A 21187-nucleotide genomic window follows, 5' to 3' on the forward strand; every position below is an offset into this window, starting at 1 on the left:
ATCAATGCTGTACCATCTTGACCAGCTGGACTGAGTTATGGGGCTCGCCAAGTTGGCCATCTTACTGGATCTTCTTTGGAAAGGGAAACGAATGGAAAACTCTTCCAGAAAGAGTCAGGACAGTTTGGATCTCTGGTCCTAAGAAACATTCTTATCCCTTTCCTTGCCTCATCAGTGCTTTGGGGAGTGTCAGTGGAGGAGTGATAGCCACTACACATTTTTGTCTACTCTCAAGACACCAGTGCATGTAGGCATGCACACACACAAACACACCTAGCCCTGCAGTAACGCCACCGAGGTAGAAAAGTGTCCTTGTTAAGGGGACGATGTGGCGGACTTCCTTAGACACTTCACAGACCATTAGAGACTAAAGAGGACTTCCGAAAGACAGATGCCATTTTTATCCAAGTCTCTGATAACCCTGACGGATCTACAGTGGTTCTTGGGCTTCAGTGAGCATTGCCATTACTTCACCAGTAGCCTTTCCTCTCAACTCATCCTTCCCTACTGACTTGTTAATGACCCTGAGTTGCAGAATGACTAATATTTTGAGAAATACATTATTATACCTCTGTGTGTATTCTCCATTTGTGCAGATTGGACCCCTCCTCACCTCATCCTTCCTAGTTCTTGTTCATGCCTCTCCTGGAAACCATAATAAAGAAGTTACCCGATGCCCTAAAGGACTTCCTCTCTGTCTTTTAGCATTTCACGGGTAGAAGTGATTGTCCATCTATCTCTTCTCATTCTTTATGCAAAACTGGTTCATCTGCTTTCCTAGTCATCTAGCTCTCTGATTATATTTACACTTCTCTGTAAATCATTGCTAGTGATGTGCTAAAAGCTATTAACATCCCTCTGCCCCCCCCCACCCCCCAGCCTCAACCATGTCTCTTTCTAGTACCCCTTAGGCCCCTTCAACTTTGATTCTTTTGATCCTGCAGCACCCATAGCCAACGCACAACATCAGCCTTGTGTTTTTAAAAATGGGATTTTGTGGCAGCAATGGGCTTGGGATCTCTGAAAGTGCTGCTCACTATCCCAATGGAAATTTAGCCTAATTTCTTCCTTAGGCAAGGAAGACACTTTCCATAAACTGAATAGAAGTTCCCTTTGCTCATATGCTGGCACACTGCCACCCTCACCAACCAGTTCTTTGTGGCAAAAGCAGATGCATCTAACTTGACAAATGGAGCCATCTTTCCTCAGGATGACCCTGGAATCTGCTCTGTTCTCAGTGCCTATTATTCCCAGAAAGGCTCATCAGCGGAATAGAACTATGTGATCTGGGTGAGTGGAGTTGCCATCTGGGTGCCCTCTGAGGTTGGGTGTCATCCCCTGGAAGGCACACAGCACCTGATCATTGTGCCACTGAAACTTAGGAATTTCAAACACCCACAATTAATCTAAAAATGAACCAATGGCAGACTTAGGGGTGGGGTGGGTGCTGTTTTTTTCTGCCCAGTTAATTTCAATTACCCTGTGACCTCAGATGGCAGAATAAACATATTGATGCTCCATCCTGGAAACCAAAGATTGAAAGGGGCAGAAGAATCAGCCTCCAAAAGCTCTCCTGTGGAGTGAGGACATTATGATGACCAAGCCACGGCTGGGCAATATCAACCTTATTGGACAAAAGGAAAAATAGAGCATACAGACCTAGACACAACTCTGCTCACAAAGGCAGACCCCGGAAGGAAGGGGGCCTATCTCTGAGGGACCCTGCATGTTCTTCTATGTGGGTGTCCCTGCTACAGTCTTACTACACAACGGAACTTTTCTGCCATGGAAAAAATGGATTTTTCTGCCACGAGACACAGAGGGGGTTTTAAAGCTATCTAATTAATCAACTATGACTTTTCACAGGTGATGCTGGCTTTCACCAGGAAGTCTGACGTGTATGTGCAAGTGTCTAAGACACGTGATGAAGACGGGGACACATGAGGGACACACCCTTCATCCACACTGTCTCTTGATTTCATAAGAAAATTCCTGTTATTCCAGGGCCAGGATCTCATCCTAGTCATAGTTCTATATTGACCAAAGCAGTTCATTATTTTGTTCCCTCTGCTAGAACCCCACCCACCGACCACCAGAGGTGGCATGCCTATTCCTCTGACAAATTTTTTTAGCTACCCCAGATGTCTTCTCATTTCTTTTCTGATTACGTATCCCAATTCACCTCATATTATTTGCTGTTCTTCAGGTCAAGATCCACCTTCAAACAACTTAATATTTGGGGCAGCTAGGTGGTGCAGTGGATAGAGCTCTGGCCTTGGAGTCAGGAAGCCCTGAGTTCAAATCTGGCCTCAGACACATAACACTTACTAGCTGTGTGACTCTAGGCAAGTCACTTAACCCTGACTGCCTCACCAAAAAAAAAAAAAAACCCAAAACAAAACAAAACAAAAAAACACAACAACTTAATATTCCCAGTCTTGTTGAAAGCATAACACATATATTTTCCCAAAACACCTCTGCTGTTATTTCTCATTCCACCAAAATAAGTGGCAATCCCTACCCCCTACTGCAAAATTCTCCATAATAAATCCATCCATTTATTCAACTGAAACATCCCTTTCCAAGTAAACCATAGTTTTTATCCAAAGTTCTTTCCAGTTCCCACATTTCATACTCCCATGTCTATGTTAATAATAATGACTAACATTTATATAGAACGTGGTATGTGCCAGACACTGTGTACCTTACAAGTATTATCTCATTTGATCATCACAACAACCCCGAAAGGTAGGTGCTATTATTATCCTTATTTTGCAGATAAGGAAACTGAGGCAACCAGGGTTAAGTGACTTGCCCAGGGTCACACATCTAGTAAGTATCTAAGGCCAGATTTGAACTCAGGTCTTTCTGACTCCAGGATCGGCACTCTATCCATTATGCCACTTAGCTGCCTCAGTGTTAGGCCTTAGTAAAATGTAAACTACCTAGATTCCTGTAAGTGATCATGGAGACATAAAGCAGGGAATTAATTATCATTGGTCTCCTGAAGGGTCTGAAATGGGTTGGCTGTCCATGCTCTCCTAAGCTCTCCTGGAAAGTAGAGGACCACAGCATTGGGCCCTGTACAATCACTCAGGCTATGAGCCATAAAATAGAGAACTGTAGATATTTAACTTGAAGAGACGACTTAGGCAGGGAAAAGGATAGCTGTCTTCAAGTCGTTGAGGGGCTGTCATTTAAAAAAACGGATTAGAACAGGAATCAGTTCTGCATTGCCTCAGACGCCACACCTAGGAACAACGAAGCAGAACTTGTAGGGTTTAAACCTGACACATAAGAAAACATTCCCCAAATGTTAACAGCTGTGAAAAGTAAAATGGTCTGCCTTTGGAAGATTGGGGGTGCCTCGGTTTTCAAGCAGCAACTGAATGACCATTAGGCATTGATGTAGTAGAGGGGATATTTGGTTGGGCTGGTATGTGTTGGATAAGAGGACTTCTGAGGTCCTTCCATTTCTGAGATCCTATGATTCTGTGAGCCTTGGGGGACTATAAGATGGCACTTTCCCCTGCCCTTATTTCTACAGAAGGGGAAGCTAGATGGTACAGCAGATGGAGCACGGGGCTGGAAATCGGGAAGACTCATCTTCATGAGTTCAAAGCTGGCCTCAAACACACACTAGCTATGTGACCTTGGGCAAGTCACTTAACCCTGTTTGCCTCAGTTTCTCATCTGTAAAATGAGCTGGAGAAGGAAATGGCAAACCCCTCCAGGATCCTTGCCAAGAAAACCCAAATGGGGTCACAAGGAGTTGGACACAATTGAAACAATTAAATAACAACATTTCTACAGGAGTCACTGGCATTTTATCAGCTGCTTCTAGACAAAGTACCTTTAGACCCTGACCTTCATACTCTAGCTCGCCAACTTAATCTTTTTAGCTGGTCAGTAGCTCATCATAAAAGAGGTATTGGAGCTGGAGCAGCAATAGGGCTGATTCTAATCTCTTTCTGACTTGGAGAGACATGGGCCAAACAATCATATCTTTGGTGTTGTCCCCCAGGTCAAGAGATTCCATCCACAAGACAAGCGAGTCTCAATCTAAAAGACCAAGGAGGCCTCTTACGAGGAGGAGTGCCTTCAACGACTTTATCATAGCACATATACATGGAGGGGAAAAAGGAGGAAGGGAGAGGAAATCGCCCGCACATCAAGCTCTCTAGCTCTGCTCCACTGAATTTTCTTCTAAATGATCTGATGAAAACTCTAAAAGTAATTCAGATTTAGATGAAGATGTGACTGAAAAAATTTGAACTTTGTGCATGTGCAGCCATGGTTCTCCATATAGAAATATCTCCTCTTATCTCAGAACGAAGTACTTTGTACCTTATTTTATTGTACTTTCATACTTTGTCTTTGATGGGCCTTATCTTCCCTACTAGACTGTAGGCCCCTTGAAGGTAGAAATTGTAAGCCCCAGGAGGACAGGGACTGTGTTTTACTTTGCACCCCCAAGTTCCCATGTGCCACCCCCCCAACCCCCAATAAGGTCTTGTTCATTGCACAAGCACAACAGATTACTTCCTATCACCTTCTGATCTCTCCCCTCCTCTGAATTCACAGCACTTCCTGGCTGTACCCACTCAGTTCGCGTATTACTCCTTTCAATGTACTTTATGCTTCAGTCAAACTAGATCACCCTGTGTCTCAGGAACCTCCATATGCTCGTTGTTCTGGCTACTTCCTATCCTCTCCTTCTCCGGTTCATCTCTTGAATTTCTCTCTATTTTTTAAAGTCAAACTCAAATACCACCTTGGACATGACGTCTAAGGTTACTAATAATCTTCCTTTTCAGATCTTATGTAGCACTTTGTTCTACTACTCTCTAATGTTCTTATCCTGTAATTTGTGTGAGGTATTTGTATTTATCTCTTATCTCCCCCAATAAATTGTAAAGTCTATGACAGCAAGGGATCATAGTTTCCTCCAAAAACTGTGTCTTCTCAATGCAGTATACTATATACAGTATGGGTTTAATAAATGTTTGTTGAAAGAATGAATGATGAATTGATATTTCTTAAATTCAATAAACTGAGTACTTTATAATTGGTTCAATATTGGCTTGGAGAATACACATTCAGGCAAGTTTTTTTTTTTAATACCTTCAAGATGTTTGTGAAGAAATGCAATGTGCAAGGTGTATTTTAATTGGCTGCCAGTTCCATTCCCCATCTCTGCTCCCCACAGCTGAAAGGAAGACAAAAAGAAGACAGGATGTACGTACTTGGACTTATTGAGGCTTGCTTCAGCTGCAGCTGCCTGGAGCAGCTGAGTCGACTGGCTGGCAGGAACTCCAAAAACGGCGCTGTGGGTTACATCACTGAGGATCCTCCGGTGCCCGGCCCGCTGGGCTTTGGGGGATGATGGAGGGGTGAGAGAGCCAAGCTTCTGACCCTGGATGGCAGCGGGTGGGGTGGTCTGAGCCTTTGCTTGTTGTCTTATGGGTGCTTGCTTCTGCTAGGAAAAGTGAAGATGAAGAAGAAAAGGAAGGAAGGAAGGAAAAGGAGAAAGAAAACTGTCTAAAAACTGACACAAGCACCTGAAAGGTCAACTTAAGGCAATAAGTCTCCCCTCCCCCCTTTCCACCCCAAATTGGATAAATGGGCTCTGAGAATATTAAGTGTGGTGCTGAGACTGACAGTTGATGGCATATGAATGTGACCCTTCTCAGGAAACCTTGACAAGGTAAACATGAACAATCATCTAGTCAGACTAGTAGCATTTATTAAACACCTACTATGTGCCAGGCGAGGCAGCAGCTAGGTGACTCAGTAGATAGAGCACTGAGCCAGGAGTCAAGAAGACTTGAGTTCAAACCTGGCCTCAGACTGTTACCAGCTGTGTGAACTTGGACAAGTCATTTAACCCTGTTTGCCTCAGTTTCTCATCTGTAAAATGAGCTGGAGAAGGACCATGCCTGTATCCTTGCCAAGAAAACCCAAGATGAGGTCTTGAAAAGTTGGACATGACTGAAGAGCAACAGAATGTGGCTAAAATATAGAAATTCTGGTTAAGTATGGCATAAAAATTTTGAGCCACAGACATGCAAATAACCCCACAAGTAGGGTTTGTTTTTCTCTTTGTAGCCCTATCACCTTGCATAGAATACATGTGTAATAAATGTTTGTGGAGTTGCTTAGTTTAATTTAGAGCTGGGAGGGCCCTTGGAGACCATTCAGCTCAACCCCATTTTAGAGATGGGGGAAACTGAGACCCAGAAAGGTTAAGTAAAATTTGGTTTCATTCCAATAGCATTAATTAAATACATACTATGAAATAGTTAATCAACAAGTATTTATTAAGGGCTAACTATGGGCCAGGCACTGCTTGTAGGATATAAGTACAAAGAATGAAATGATCCCTACTCACAAGAAGCTTACATTCTAATGGAGACAAGAAATACATATCAAAAAATATATTATATGTGTGTATGTACATAAATAAATGTACACATGTGTAAAATATTATAATACTATAGCCAGGAAACAAGAATATAGAATGTTGGATCTGGAAAGGACCTTAAAGATCTTCTTTACAGAGGAAGAAACTGAGGCAAAGTAGGGTAAAGTGATTTGTTTAAGGTACATTTTGCTTCCAAGTTGGGGCTCCCATACAAGACTGTGGGAAGTTGGATGATATTTCTCTGAAATGAGAGGGAAGGCTCTGAAAAGAAACACAGTATTCTAACCTTTCCTTCACTGGAGGTCAGGACTGCTATATTAATTAGCTGCAGTCTTTCAGCTGGAAATTTCAGCTGGAGGGATTAGGGTAATAAGCAGGATGCCAAGGAGGAAAAAGATAAAGAAATTGCTCACAGCTAGGCTGATAACACAGGGACTCACACAACGTTGGCCATTTTTATTTTCTAAGTCAAAACAAAAGGCATCATGGCATAATAGAAAGAAGGCTGGTCTCGAGTCAGGAAGAACTGAGTTCAAGTACTGCTTCTGACACACTATCTGTGTGACCATGAATCAATCATGTAACCTCTCAGGGTCTCAGGCAATTCTGTAAGAGTATATATTACAGAGGAGTTGCTGCTCTGCATCAGTGGAAGGATTTTCCATACTTGGGAATTTCCTATATGGATGAAATCACTTTTCAGAGCTCATCTTCCTCTACCCCTCCCCACCCCATAAAAAATGGCCAAACTGTCATTGGAGACCAGGAATGACAACATTTAGATGACTGAATAGTCCTGAAGCCAAGATAATCATTCACTCTATTCGTTCATTCATGTACTTATTAATTTATTAAGCACCTACTATTTTGATTAGCATTGGTCCTAAGGTGCTTACTATGTAAAACTGTCCTGGTGACTAATCCTTCTATTATGTGAGCTCCATGAGGGGCTCTACCTTATCTAAAATTTGTTATGTCCCTCAGTGCCTCCCAAGAAAATGTTCTGATTTGTTGTTGTTGTTCACTTTTTTCAGTCACGTCTGACTCTTCATGACCCCATTTGGTGTTTTCTTGGCAAAGATACTGGAGTGGTGTAACATTTCCTAACTCCAGCTCATTTTACAGATGAGGAAATTACAATGGGTTAAGTGACTTACCCCAGGGTCACACAACTAGCAAGTGTCTGAACCCAGATTTGAACTCAGGTCTTCCTGATTCCAGGCCCCACATTCTATCGACTGTGTCACTTTGCTGCCCTCATCTCAGTATACCCTACCCTTGGCTTTGCTGTCTCAGCTTACAATCCTAAAAGGTAAACTCTGAAAGAAATGGGAAGGCTAGAACATTCAGTGAACCAAGACAGGCTATCTGCGGACAGCGAACAGAGCGCTCACTGTTTCTGCAATCAGAAGGCCTGGGCTGCAATACTGGATTTCTTGTTTATTAGTTGTGAGACCTTGGGCAAGTTATTTAAACCCTCTGGCCTCAGTATCTCTACGTGTAAAATGAGGGAGTTAGACTACATGAACTCTGTGGTCCCCACTAGCTCTAAATCTATGACCCTGTGATTCTAAGATTCTTCATTCTTACACTGGAATGGTCCTGGAGAAATTACCAGATATTTGCAAGCATGCACAAGTGTGTGTGTGTGTGTGTGTGTGTGTGTGTGTGTGTGTGTGCACATGTGTATACATATCTATCTATGTGTGTACCTGGGTGTATCAGCTGCTTTATGACAAATCTTTTTTGATGCTCCAGGTACAATGCCTTCCCTTCTCACATCACTGTCCATCTAATATATATTAATCTTGTATGGTCCTAGTTACTTACACATTGTTTTCTTCAATAGAATGTGAGCTACTTGAGCAAGGAATAGTTTACCTGTCAGATTTAAGGAGAAGGGAAGAATTTATGACCAAACATGAGACAGAGAGCACTATGAGATGTAAAATGGATAATTTTGATCATATTAAATTTAAAAAGTTCTGCACAAACAAAATCAGAGCAGCCAAGGTCAGAAGGAAAACAGAAAGCTGGGAAACAATTCTTACAGCAACCATCTCTGATAAAGGCCTCTTTTCTCAAATATATAGAGAATTGAGTTATATTTATAAAAATACAAGTTATTCTCCAATTGATAAATGGTCAAATGATATGAATATGCAGTTTTCAGGTGAAGAAATCAAAGCTATTTATAGTCATATGAAAAATGCTCCAACTCACTATTGATTAGAGAAATGTAAATTAAAACAACTCTGAGGTATCACATCAAAACTATCAGTGTAGGAGAGAAGAGGTATTAGGCTGCCTACCAAACTGAAGGTCTACAGAGCTGTTATGCTGACCTCATTGTTGTATGCCTGTGAGACTTGGAGAGTATACCAGTGCCATGCCAGGAAATTGAATCGCTTCCATTTGAATTGTCTTAGGAAGATTCTGAAGGTCACCTGGCAATATAAGCTACTGGACACTGAGATCTTTTTTTGAGCTAAACTGCAGAGCATTCAAACTCTACTGCAGAGAATGGAGCTCTGATGGGCTGGCCACGTTGTTTGAATGCCAAATGTACATTTGCCTAAAAAATACCTTATGGAGAACTCATTCAAGGCAAGTACTCACATGGTGATCAGAAGAAGCTATACAAGGTCACTCTCAAGGTCTCTCAGAAGAACTTTGGGATTGATTCCATGTCATGGGAGACACTGGCAAGAAAAAATGCTATCCACATCCAGAGCAAGAACTGATAAGAGTCTGAATGCAGATTGCAGCACACTCTTTTTTATTTTACTTTTTTTAATGTTTTTTTTCTTTTGGTCTGTTTCTTCTTTCACAACAACTAATATGGAAATATGTTTTACATGATTGCACATATATAACCTGTATTAAATTGCTTAGAAAAGGGAAGGGGTCAGGGAAGGAGGGAGAAAATTTGGAATTCAAAATTTAAAAAAAATGAATGTTAAAAATTGTCTTTATGTATATATGTATATGTGTATGTGTGTATGTGTGTATGTGTGTATGTATGTGTATTAATAAATAAAAATGTGAGTTCCTTGAGGTCAAGAACTGTCCTTGTCCTTCTGTGTATCCCCAAAACTTAGCAGAGTGCCTTGCACACGGTAAACAATACATGCTTGTTGATTACCAAAGTGGAATTCTTTCAACTAGAGGCTTCTCTGTCCCATCGTGTTGATGATTTGAAGTAAGGACTCATAAGCCAATATACAATTCTGATATCAATTATATGGAAGAAAAGATGGGGTATTGTGGGCCTGTCAACTAATTCCAACTGGATTCCAGTTCTGAATCTGCAATTTGCTATCTAGCAAAGTTCATTTCAGTTCTGTGCATCTTATTTTTCCTCCTGTACAAGATGAAAACTGAGACTAAACTGTATCTTTTCTTTCTTTTTTTTTTTTTTTGTGTGAGGCAATTGGGGTTAAGTGACTTGCCCAAAGTCACATAGGACATACTATGTGTGTGAAGCCTGATTTGAATGCAGGTACTCCTGACTCCAGGGCTGGTGCTCTATCTACTTCACCACGTATCTGCCCCCAGAGACTAAACTGTATCTAAGGTCCCTCATGAAGCTATTCTGAGGAGTTCGAAGAAATTTGTAAATGTTATCCAGCTTACCCTTATCTATTTTCCCTGTTTTACACAGTGGAGACAAACAGTTTAATAAAATCAATACTAACAAAAAAGAATCATAGCATCTAAGCACTCACTGGTCAACCAGATGAGCCTATTATCAGTTATCAGCCTTCCAACCTTCTTTCAACATGTTTGCTATGCAGAACTGAGCCACGGGGCAGGCTACTTCCAGATAAGAGACTTCGTGAAACATTTTTTGTACTATTTTACCCAGTCCAGAATTAAAATCCTAGGATTCCTCATCATGTTATCAGTTCAACAAGAACTGTGCTAGCAGAGTGTAAACTCTGGCTGGTCCTACTGCACTAGATTATGTACCTGTCCTCTGAGAACCCCCAACCTAAGTGTGAAAAGGCTTACCTCAAGGATGTGCCAACCCCCTATCCCCAGTTGAGGATCTTTTTTTGCCATGAAAACTTGCAGGCCTATCTACTAAGGTATAGGAAGATGGTGATCTGCATAAGGAAGGGAGTGAAATGAAATCATGACTCTGTCAATGTACGGAAGAATATTAAAACATGAAGGGATCCTGGAGATCGTCTAGTTTACCTCTCTCATTTTAGAGGGAGGAAAATGAGGCTCAGAGAGATTATGTGACTTTGTCAAGATCACTATTTAGCAGTAGAGCTGAGACTAGACACCAAAACTCTGACCCACCTTGCTCCAAATTGTCTCACACAGATGAGGAAACCTAAAGATGAAGTGACTTGCCCAAAGTCACATCATTAGTTAGTGGCAGAACTGAGAATATGAACAATAATGATGGTTTTAAGACTAATAAAGTGCTTTCTCCAAAATAACCCTATGAAGTAGGTAGTACAAGTACTTTCATTTTACAGATGAGGAAACTGAAGTACAGGGACACCATATGGTGGGTCGAAGGTCATACATATAGTCATTTAGTGCCAGAGCCAGGCATAGAATTTACGTCACTGAGACTCCATTCAACTTTCTGCGATTTGACTGAGGCTCCCAAACGTCAAAATCAAAAATTAAGGCTGGGTGTCCCAAGTCCCTAGTCTAGGGTCTCATTAGTTGTTAATACTAACTAATGACTTCTGCTTCGTTCTTAAATACATTTGTTCCTTGTGTGCATTCATAAGCAGATCTAAGAGTAGATGGGGGTAATGGGTATGACTTTTCAGAGGTCACAAAGAAAACCACTTCAGGATTGTCCAAGACTGGATTAAACTAGAAAGGAGCTTGGTTCTGAGACTTGCCCATAGACAGTCCTTTTTTTTAAATACCACCCCCCCAGCCTTTTCCACTCTCTATAGTTAAAAGTAAAGCAGTCTTCAGAGTAATGCTCATCCACAGGCAAAGTGGAATGTGGAAGAAGTTTGTAATTCATTCCCAATACAGCTACAAGACGGACATGAAGAGTATAACCTGTGATTAAATAAAAAGGACCTGATCTCCAAGGCAAAGACAAAGACATGGATCATCCTGGATGAAGCCTCATATTCAGAGCCAGATAGGTAGAAGAGGCGCCCCGGTGTCATGGAGCATGAAACATGAAGTCAGAAGACCTGGGTTTGAAATCCCAGCTCTCCATGAGCTAGATCCTTCTTTTTCTTAGAACTTTAGTTTCTTCATCTGTATAATGGGGATAATAGCTATTCACCATTAGATTGATATGAAGAAAGCCCCCTATAAAATTTAAATTGATACAGAAACATCTTATTACTATTAAAACATCATAAGGTCTAAGATGTTTGGTATTAGGATAATACTAAGAACTTAAGCCTTGATGCTGACAGAGGTTTTTATCTGGTGAGTGGGAGGACATTTGAACAAAGGTGATAGATGAGAAATAGGGATTGGTAGGTGGGAGTGAGGGGAGGAAAGAGGGAAAGGAATGAGCATTTATTAAATGCCTACTATATACCAGGCACTGTGCTAAATTGCAAATATTATTTCATTTGAAAAAGAAAAACTATACAAGAGAAATGGCACAAGCCAGAAACAGGCTAAAAGCAGCTGATGGGGAAAGACCTGGTCCGAGGCTTTCTATAATTTACAGCTTCATCATGGTGACTCTAGCTTATATTAGAACCATAGAGATAAATAAGACTTACTGGACATCTGTGTGTGTGTGTGTGTGTGTGTGTGTGTGTGTGTGTGTGTCTGTACGTGGGTATGTATGTGTTTCAGCGTTGAAGAGCTCCTCCAGAGAAGTCCACAAGAATGTCAAACAATCAGGGGCTGGTCAAGATGACCCACTGGTGCCCAGTGGGCAAGTGCTATGAGATCATAACCAGGATGGTAGGAGAACCCGCTCCATAAAGCCTGAACTCGGCATATACAACACTTTGGCAGGGTATGCCAATGATGTGGTAATGATGATAAACAAAAGAGATTAGATAGCCTCTCAATGCTTGTTTGAATGGTGGCTGGAGACTAGTCATGGGAGAGTTATGCTTTCAGGGAAGGGAAGAAAGAGGAGTGTGCCTAGTGTACCTTGGTGAAGAGAAAGTCCTTATTTCTGGGGACTGGGGTGGGGAACGGAGCTCTGCTGTGCACTGCAGTTTAGTCATTGTGCTATGCTCTACAAACCTGCTCTCCATAGATTCTAGCCAGGGCCGTGTGAGCCAATAAACTAGATAAATTCAAGTTTTCTTTTATTGCCAGGAAAGCACCATGTGGAGTAAGGCCACAGACTGATTACTACTTGACTGAGCCAGGGGGTTGGCTACACCAAGAACTGCACCACAGAGCCCATCAGCTGTTCTGATGGCCAGAGATTGTGAGCACGGGCGTCTCATTGTTTGGGATACTCTAGAGATGGGACTCAATTCTTTTAAACCTCTGGGCAGGTCATAGCAGCAAAGGAGTGAACTGTACTAGCCTGAACCCTCACACCTATGGTAAGAAGCATCTCATACACACAATGGTGTGTATGGGACTCAATGGATTTAGGATGCAGAGAAGGAAATAGTGGTTATTATGACCCCATTTCAATTTCAATATCCTATTCTAAACCCAAGATTATGATGATGACAGCCAGCATTTATGTAGGAATTTAAGATTCGTCAATGTTATCTAGCTCATTTGACATTCACAGTAGTGCTTATGGGGCAGACACTCTTATTATCATCATTTACCAGATGAAGAAATGTGGTGAGGAAGGTGAAGGCTTGCCCAGGGTGACACAGCTAGGATTTGAGTTCAAGGTAGGATTTGAATTCAAGTCTTCCTCATTCCAAGTCCAGCACTCTATTCATGGCACCACTTAGATGGCCTATTCTTTTTGATTCCCCTCTTACATTCAGAATTTTCAAGTATGCTGAGTTGCCATTTTTTGGGAGTTGGTTAGGACATACCATGCTAAGGAGGGCACAAGAGACCTTTCTTGAGATGGTTAGGTGGTAAATGAGAATCCACCACAAATGCTCAGGTTAGGTAGCTGCTAGAGGTCTCAATTTACAGAAAGTAAGACCCAGAGATGTCCAAGGGATTGTCCAAGGTCATGCAAGCAGTAAGTTATCAGATCTCCTATTCAAACCAGGCCCTTTCCATACAAATCAAATGTCCTTTTGGCTGCATCATGCCCTCTTTTTTCTTCAGCACTCTGATATTTAGATATTTTGGTTAGGAGTTCCTAACTAGCAGAAAGATCCAAAGGCCTGAGCCTACAGAAAGTGCAGTGCTCAACTGGGAAAGGCCACAAGCCTGTATGCCTCAGAGGATGGTGCTGGACACAGCCTGACTCTTGGTGGAAGGGTACTCCCCCCATCTGAGCCCAAGAATGAATGTGGCTAATGCCATTACCTATCAAAATACACAACTGGATGCCTAGTTCTTGTCTGGATCCTAGAGAGCCGGGGCACAAGCAGAAGCCCAAGTAAGGAGGTTGCTTGTTAAGTGGACATCTGTTAAGCTGACAAAGGCTTGACTGGTAACTTCTAAGGCAGGGGGAAAAAACACTTCCTGCATGGTGTCAAGGCTCATATATCTTAAGAGAAAAAGGGGAGTTCCTTTAGAAAAGCAGGCTGTTTTTCCTGAAGAGGAATACCAGTCCTTTACTGGAGTCCTGATTTCCAAATGGAGATGCTAACAGAGGCACACCTTGCCACTGCAACTGAAAGTCTGCATGGTGCAGAGGAGATTGAATTTGGGGTCAGAGATGCTCTTCCACTAAAACTAGCTGTATGACTTGGGGCAAGGCACTTAACTTTGAGACTCAGTTTCTCCCCTGTAAAATCCGGTGATTATCTATCTCATAGGTTTGTTACGAAGAAAGCTCTCATTAAACTGGGGAATGCTATGGAAATGTAAGCTATTACAGAGTGATATATAAGAATCATCCCTTCCCTGTAAGAAGCTCTTAAGCCCCTGAAGACCCGACCTCAAAAGCCTGCACAACGTTCTGCTCCTCAGACAGGACCATAAGAAAGGGTAACACTATTATCTCTCTACAGGCAGGCACCTGCCTCAGCCTTAAGGACAACCAGAATCACTGGGGATATGAGAGTTCACAGCCCAGGTCTCCCAACTCTCAGGCTGGACTATCCCCCACTCACCAGATGGTTCTGCCTTCCTCTTGCCCTTCCCCTAGCCCTCACTGCATGCTCCTTCCTCCTCTGCTTTTGCTTCTCAGCCCTGGTCGATTCTTACCACGGGCTCCTGGGAAGGGGCTGGCTGTGGGGCTGCAGCCAGCTGCGTCTGTGCCTGGGCTTGGGAGGGAGCCTGTTGCTTCGGCTGTCCGGCTGCGACGGCTGTCTTCTGCTGCAGCACAGCCTGCTGAGCCTTCAGCAGCTGCTGCTGCTGCTGCTGCTGCTGTTGTTGGTAGAAGTTCTGCATCAGCTGCTGCTGAGGGGCTCCTTGGGGCGGCCCAGGCAACTGAGCAATTGCTGGTTGTTGGGCTCCCTGGTGCATCACCTGGAACTGGGGAACCAGCAAGACAAGGCGGTGAGCAAAAGCTTGACCCTAGGGCTGTGTCCCCAAAGGAGACATGCCTTAAGTTACACCTAATCCTAGTTTAGAGGGGCTGACGTCCTGGGAAAAATACCTACTTGCAGCTCATCAGAGACAGAATAGGTAGGGAACTTTCTCAATCATCTAATCCCTCTCTGTCATTTGACAGAAAAAGACACAGTATCAGACAACTAAAAAACTTCCCTTGGTTCCGTATTGCCACTCAGATCAAATACAAACTCGTTGGCTCTCCATAACCTGGCTCTAGCCTACCTTTCTAGCCTTATTTCACATTATTCCCCTTCACATATCTCATGCACCAACCAAAATGGTGCCACCTTCTCCAGAAAGCCTTCCTCAATCTCCCCAGCTGTTAAGTGTTCTCCCCGTCCTCAAATTTCTTCCACACTGTATTTTTTCCCCACATGTTCATGCCGTCTCCTTACAACAGGATTTAAGTGCTGGCCTCTCCAGGGCCCACTTAACTCCAGTGTGTGGTGGGCAATTAATAAATGTTCATCGAATTGAAGGGAATTGTCCACTGGGAATAATAAATTGAACCAGGCTTCAAACTTCTGATTCCAAACCCAGTATTTTTTCCAGTGTACCAGGGGGTCAGACTCAAGGCCATGGCTTGCACTGGTAGCCCCAATGACATATTATTAAATATTAAATTATTATTAAAAATAACACAGACCCTTTATTAATGTGCTACTCTGGTGCTTCTCTGGAGCACAGAAACAATCCTGGGTTCTTGGGGCCTATGGCAACAGAGCACAAGCTCTGACAGGTCTTACTAAGACAGAAAGAATCTGAGGATGGCCCTATTATGAACTGCACATCTATCATCTGAGGACTGGTGGTGCCAAGCTGAAAGAGCCTCACCACCTAAAAGCTGGTCAACAAGTGATGAATTATGCACCTACATCAATGAAGACTGTCTACCAAGGCCTGCAGCGGTTGCCCAGAGAGACAAAATGGTAGCTTCTTCAAATACTGGAATAACTAACAACAACAACAACAATGGCAATTTATACCTGGAAAGCACTGAGTGCTATTCAAAAGACTTTAGCTGCCCATTTCATTTTATCCTCATTTCAACTGCACAAAAAGGCCCGACTGTCATTTGACAAGTCAAGGAACTGAATCACTGAAGTTCAGTGACTTGTCTGCTTAGTATCACAGAGCTAAATAAGGGCATAGCCAGGATTAGGATTCCTATGACTGAATTCACACTGGGAGGCTCTTTTTATGACACTGTGGGAGGTATCCGAGAATGGGTATTACTCTTCCTATGGATCTCCATCCTGATCCTAAGGGAAACTATGCACGTCACCACCCTCAGCACTGTGTAGCAGCCTAATCTCAGTCCTCCAAAGTGATTCTCCTTTACTATCAAGCCATCTCACAAAGATCTCTTTTTACCCTCCCACACATTGGCCCATTCCATAAACATTTCAACCTTCATTATACTGAACGAAGTCAAGGATCATCTAGGCAACTAAGTGTCGCATTGGATAGAAAGTTGGATCTGGATTCAGGAAGATCTGAGTTCAAATGTAGCCTTGGACACCTGCTAGCTAGCTATGTGGCCCTGAGCAAGTGACTTAACTTCTGTCTGCCTCAGTTTCCTCATCTGTAAAATGAGAACAATAATAGCACCTAACCTCCAGAGGTATGTGGGGATAAAATGAGATAACATTTATAAAGTACTTTGCAAAACTTAAAGCATCATATAAATGCTAGCTGTTGTTATTATCATCTCCACAAATGAGATGAGACTTAGAATAGGTTAATGAAACTAAAACATAAAACCAAATCAAACTCAGGGCCCAGGAACCAGTCAACCAGCTGAAGAGCCCATATCTGGGGGGATGGGGAGGGGTGGGGAATCAGGGTATAGAGATGAGGGGACAAGAAAGGGATAAAAGAAGATGACGTTTTTATGACTGAATAATAACTACTCCCTTTAACAATTTTAAGTGCTTTCCTCAGAACAAGTGAGTGCAAGTATTATTATATCAACTTCACAATTAAGGAACCTGGGTTAAGAGATGTTATGTGATTCATCAAAGGTCCTCAGCTAATAAGAGAAGAAGCCAGGATTCAAAGTCAAGTTTCCTAAATCAAAGGTTAAAAAAAAGTAAAGTAGTGGTAGAAATGAAATATGGAGGCAGACGACTATGGTTGGTAGACAGTGGACTATGCAATAAAATGGGCCTTGAGACAAGGTCAGGAAGGACCAATCTCTGGTGGGACCAACAGGCTTCTCATACAATGGGGGAAGGTAATCTGTTTTTAAAGGAAGCCTTCCCAACAGTAACTCATCTTAGGGGGAGATTTAGAAATTGCTTATTGATTAGATTAAAGTTTCTCTTTCTGCATCACCAGGAAACCACCTACTCAAAATGGGAAGCTTAGAAAATAATCTTTAAGTCTGGGATTTGTCACCGGTTATGAAAATAAAAAGTAAACTAAGATGAACAAAAAAGACTCATTGCTAGAGCATCATGAGGATTACTAGGTGTAACAACAGGCTCATAAAGTAGATGGTACAAGTATTATTAGCTCCAATTTACAATGGGGAGGAATTGAGATGCAGAAAGGTTATATGACTTTTCCTGTCTACACAGCTAGACAATGTCTAAGCTAGAGCCTGAATCCAAGTTCCAATTCCAAAGCCAGTGCTTTTTTCACCAAGTCAGGCCGCCTCCCTTACAGATCCAAGGGAACCCTAAGGAGCCCTAAGCCCACTGTGATCTCTACCACTTCTGATTTCATTAATCTATCTCATAGGTCACCTGGAGATGTGCTTTACAATGTTACTTAATCTTTCAAGTATTGATGCCTTGTCTCCCTGAAGGGAAATCCTGTGTCATATGTACATTGTTGTTTCCCCTATGGCACTGAGCACAGTAGCCAGGACTCAAGATATGCTTCTCACCCTAGGACCTCCTTTCATCATGTCACACTTTCTCAGTGGGGATATAACAAAGACAAATAAAAGGGTGGACATCCTCACAAAGTCCAGAAACAGGAGGGCTGATGAGTCAGAATGAGTCAGTGACTCTTCTGCACTTTCCAAGGGAAAGGGGGTCTTGATCAGCTGACACAAAGATCTACTCTGCTTATACTGGAGAAGCATTATTTACCAAGCTAATCTATCTTGATGACAGCATCCTCTAGGACCATCTAAATCCTTTTACGTTGACCTATACTCATTATAAACATTCTGATTTTAATTTCATCAACCCAGAATCTCTTCTTGGGAAGAGAATAGGTTGACAAGTCAATGTGCATATTTCAGTGAATTTGGCAATGACATAATTCAATACTCTAATCACTCTTGGTTTCACTAATACAGACTCACTCTTTTTCTTTGACTTAGTGGATAGTCTTCAAAAACTCTTGCAGTCAAAAACTTCATCATCCTGTAGACAACTTTAGCATGAAGCTCTCTGAACTGAGCTAAGCAGGGCCGCAGGTGACAGCTATACAGTCCATCCCTTGGTCCATACTTGGTAGGGCCTGTTAGAGCTTATACTCCCCTGGCATGGCCCAGGCAGAACCCAAGGTAACCTCCCAAGCCATCATGAATCATTAAAGAACTTTAGCAGATGGGCAAAGAGCTATGTCATTGTAAATTTTAAAACTGGAAGTCTTATGGATAAATCCTTTTCTAACGAATGGCATAGTTAGAAATAATTAATTTCGAAGTACTGTGTGAAAATGGAGATTCAGGCCTAGGGTTGGGGAGAGGCCTGGGGTGACACCAACAAGATAGTAATCCTAGTGCCTTTCCTCTGTTACTTCTTATTTATCCTATAGATGGTTTGCTTTGTATATATTTGTTTGCATGTTGTCTCTCCCGTTAGACTGTAAGTTCCTTGAGGGCAGTGACTATCTTTGGATTCTTTTTGTATCCCTAGCACTCAGGACAGTGGTAGCACATAGTAGGTGCTTAATTAATGTTTATTGGTTGATGGGAAACTTAACTTGAAACAATGGGTAAGCCTTAAACACACATTACACCCCAGTAATCTACCAAAATCAGTTGCTTCTGACCTAAGCGGAGAGATAGAGGCGTTGTGAAAGACGACCCCATCTTTCAAGGAATAGCTCAAGCCCCACTTCCTCCACGAAGTCTATGCTGGTAACCCCTACCTACAATAAATTTTCCCTAGTATGTTCCACATAATTTACCAAAATGTTGTTATTAACTCTGGTGCAAGCCACCATTTTCTCTTGCTTGGGTTACTGTGATACCCTTCCAATTATTTTCTCCCTGTCATATGATTCTCCTGTGTCTAAGCCATCCTTCATGTTTCTACAAGATGAATCTTCCCAATGGACAGGTGTCTTTACATCCTTCCACCACTTAAAAACCCTTATTGGCACTCTACTGCCTACAGACTGAAGTGCCTACTTGTTGCCATGGTTTTCAAGGTGTTCCATAATCTGCTGCCATCCATCTCAGGTGCTGTTTCTCTAACAGAATGTCAGAGCTGGAAGGGATCTTGTGGTTCAGAAGTTCTCAAACTTTTTGGTCTCTAGACACTTTTACACTCTTGAGAACTCCCGCCCTCAAAGAGCTTTTGTTTATGTGGATTCTATCTATTGATATTGACCATATTAGAAATTAAAATGTCTTAGTATTATCATGAAAATAGTTTGGATCTCAATAGTTGATCTCAAAGACTGCCTGAAAGGGTCTCAGGGACTCCCAGGGGACCCTGGACCACATTTTGAGAACTAGTATTGTAGATCAGTTGGTCCTTGGAGTCTAGAGGACTTAATACCACTAGATAAAGATCATAAGTGCTACAAATTAGAAAGCTGAGATTCAAAGAGAACATTCCTGTCTGTAAAATGCAGGATTTGGATTAGATGCTCTTTATCTAACTATGCTCTACCAAAGCAAACTTCTCATCATTCATTCTATGTCTATTCCTACCTCTGCTGATGTTATTTCCCCATACCTGGAATATCACACCTCTACAAATGCCATCACTTCTATAAATAGACTTCCCTGATTCCACAAGTCAGAAATGAGTGTTTCCAGTGAGTTCCCATGGCACTCTGTCTATGATGTTTTATTTTGGAGCATGGTATGTACCTTATATCCCTTGCTATGTGATAAGCTCCTTGAGGGCAGTCTTGCCTTATAATCTGTGTAATTTCCCTAGTACCTAGCACAGGGCTCTGAACACAGTAGCTGCTTACTAAACTTTGATAGATGATGAATGTTGCTTGGTAATTGTTTCATATGTGTATGTCTCTTACTACTCTACTCCATCATACTCTGTTGTTGTTCAGCTGTTTCAATTGTGTCCAATTTTTGAGGACCCTATTTGGGATTTTCTTGGTAAAGATACCAGAGTGGTTTGCCATTTCCTTCTCTAACTCATTTTACAGATGAGGCAGCTGAGGCAAACAGGGTTAAGTGACTTGCCCAGAATCACACAGGTAGTGTGTGAGGCCAGATGAACTCAGGAAGATGAGTCTTGCTGACTCTAGGCTTGGTGTTCTATCCACTGTGCCACCTGGCTGCCCTACTTCATCTTACATACAGTTGCCAAATAATTTTCCTTAAGTACAGATCTGACCAAGTGACTCCTCTACTCAATCATCCCCAGGGGCTATTTCCTCAGGAAAAAACACCTCTGTTTCACTTTAAAAGCCCTACACAGCCTGACTCCAACGTATTTTTCCAACCACATTGGACATTGGAACTCCCTTTCCTGCACTTTGTGATCCCCCCAAACTGGCCTTCTCACTGTCCCTCACATGATACTCCATCTCCTATCTTCCTGCCATTGTATTAGCCATCCCTCATGCCCAATCACCCTCTCCTTCAACTTTGCCTAGTTTCCTTTAAGACAAAAGCTTATCTTCTATAAGAAAGTTTTCCTTATCCCTCTAGACTACTAGTGCCTTCCTTCCCTAACTACTTTGTATATATTTGTATTTATTCACCATGTAAAGATGTTGCATACACTTATATACATACTCCTCATATATATAAAAAAGCATATACTTAAATACAGCAGTATATTTTTATGTATACACACACACACATTCCTCTATTAAAATGTAAGCTCCTTGCAAGTAGGGATTATTTCATTCTTTGTACTTATATCCAGCACTTAGATCTGTGCATAACAGATTCTTAATAAATGCTGGGGGATTGAT

The 21187-nt window shown here is 42.0% G+C and overlaps 1 protein-coding gene across 9 annotated transcripts in view; it reads right to left on the reverse strand.

Moving 5' to 3' along the window:
• Positions 1-21187, reverse strand: part of AAK1 (AP2 associated kinase 1) — a 250995-nt gene that overhangs the window by 55264 nt on the left and 174544 nt on the right. For all 9 annotated transcript variants that reach the window (XM_027865309.1, XM_027865308.1, XM_027865305.1 and 6 more), the window contains exons 13-14: positions 14696-14965; positions 5247-5479 (exon numbers count right to left, since the gene is read on the reverse strand). In XM_027865309.1, coding sequence (XP_027721110.1) covers positions 5247-5479; positions 14696-14965 — 503 coding nt within the window. The remainder of the gene's footprint in view (positions 1-5246; positions 5480-14695; positions 14966-21187) is intronic.

This window comes from Vombatus ursinus, unplaced genomic scaffold (genome assembly GCF_900497805.2).
Source record: "Vombatus ursinus unplaced genomic scaffold, bare-nosed wombat genome assembly UNPS02014778.1, whole genome shotgun sequence".
NCBI classification, from domain to species: Eukaryota; Metazoa; Chordata; class Mammalia; order Diprotodontia; family Vombatidae; genus Vombatus; species Vombatus ursinus.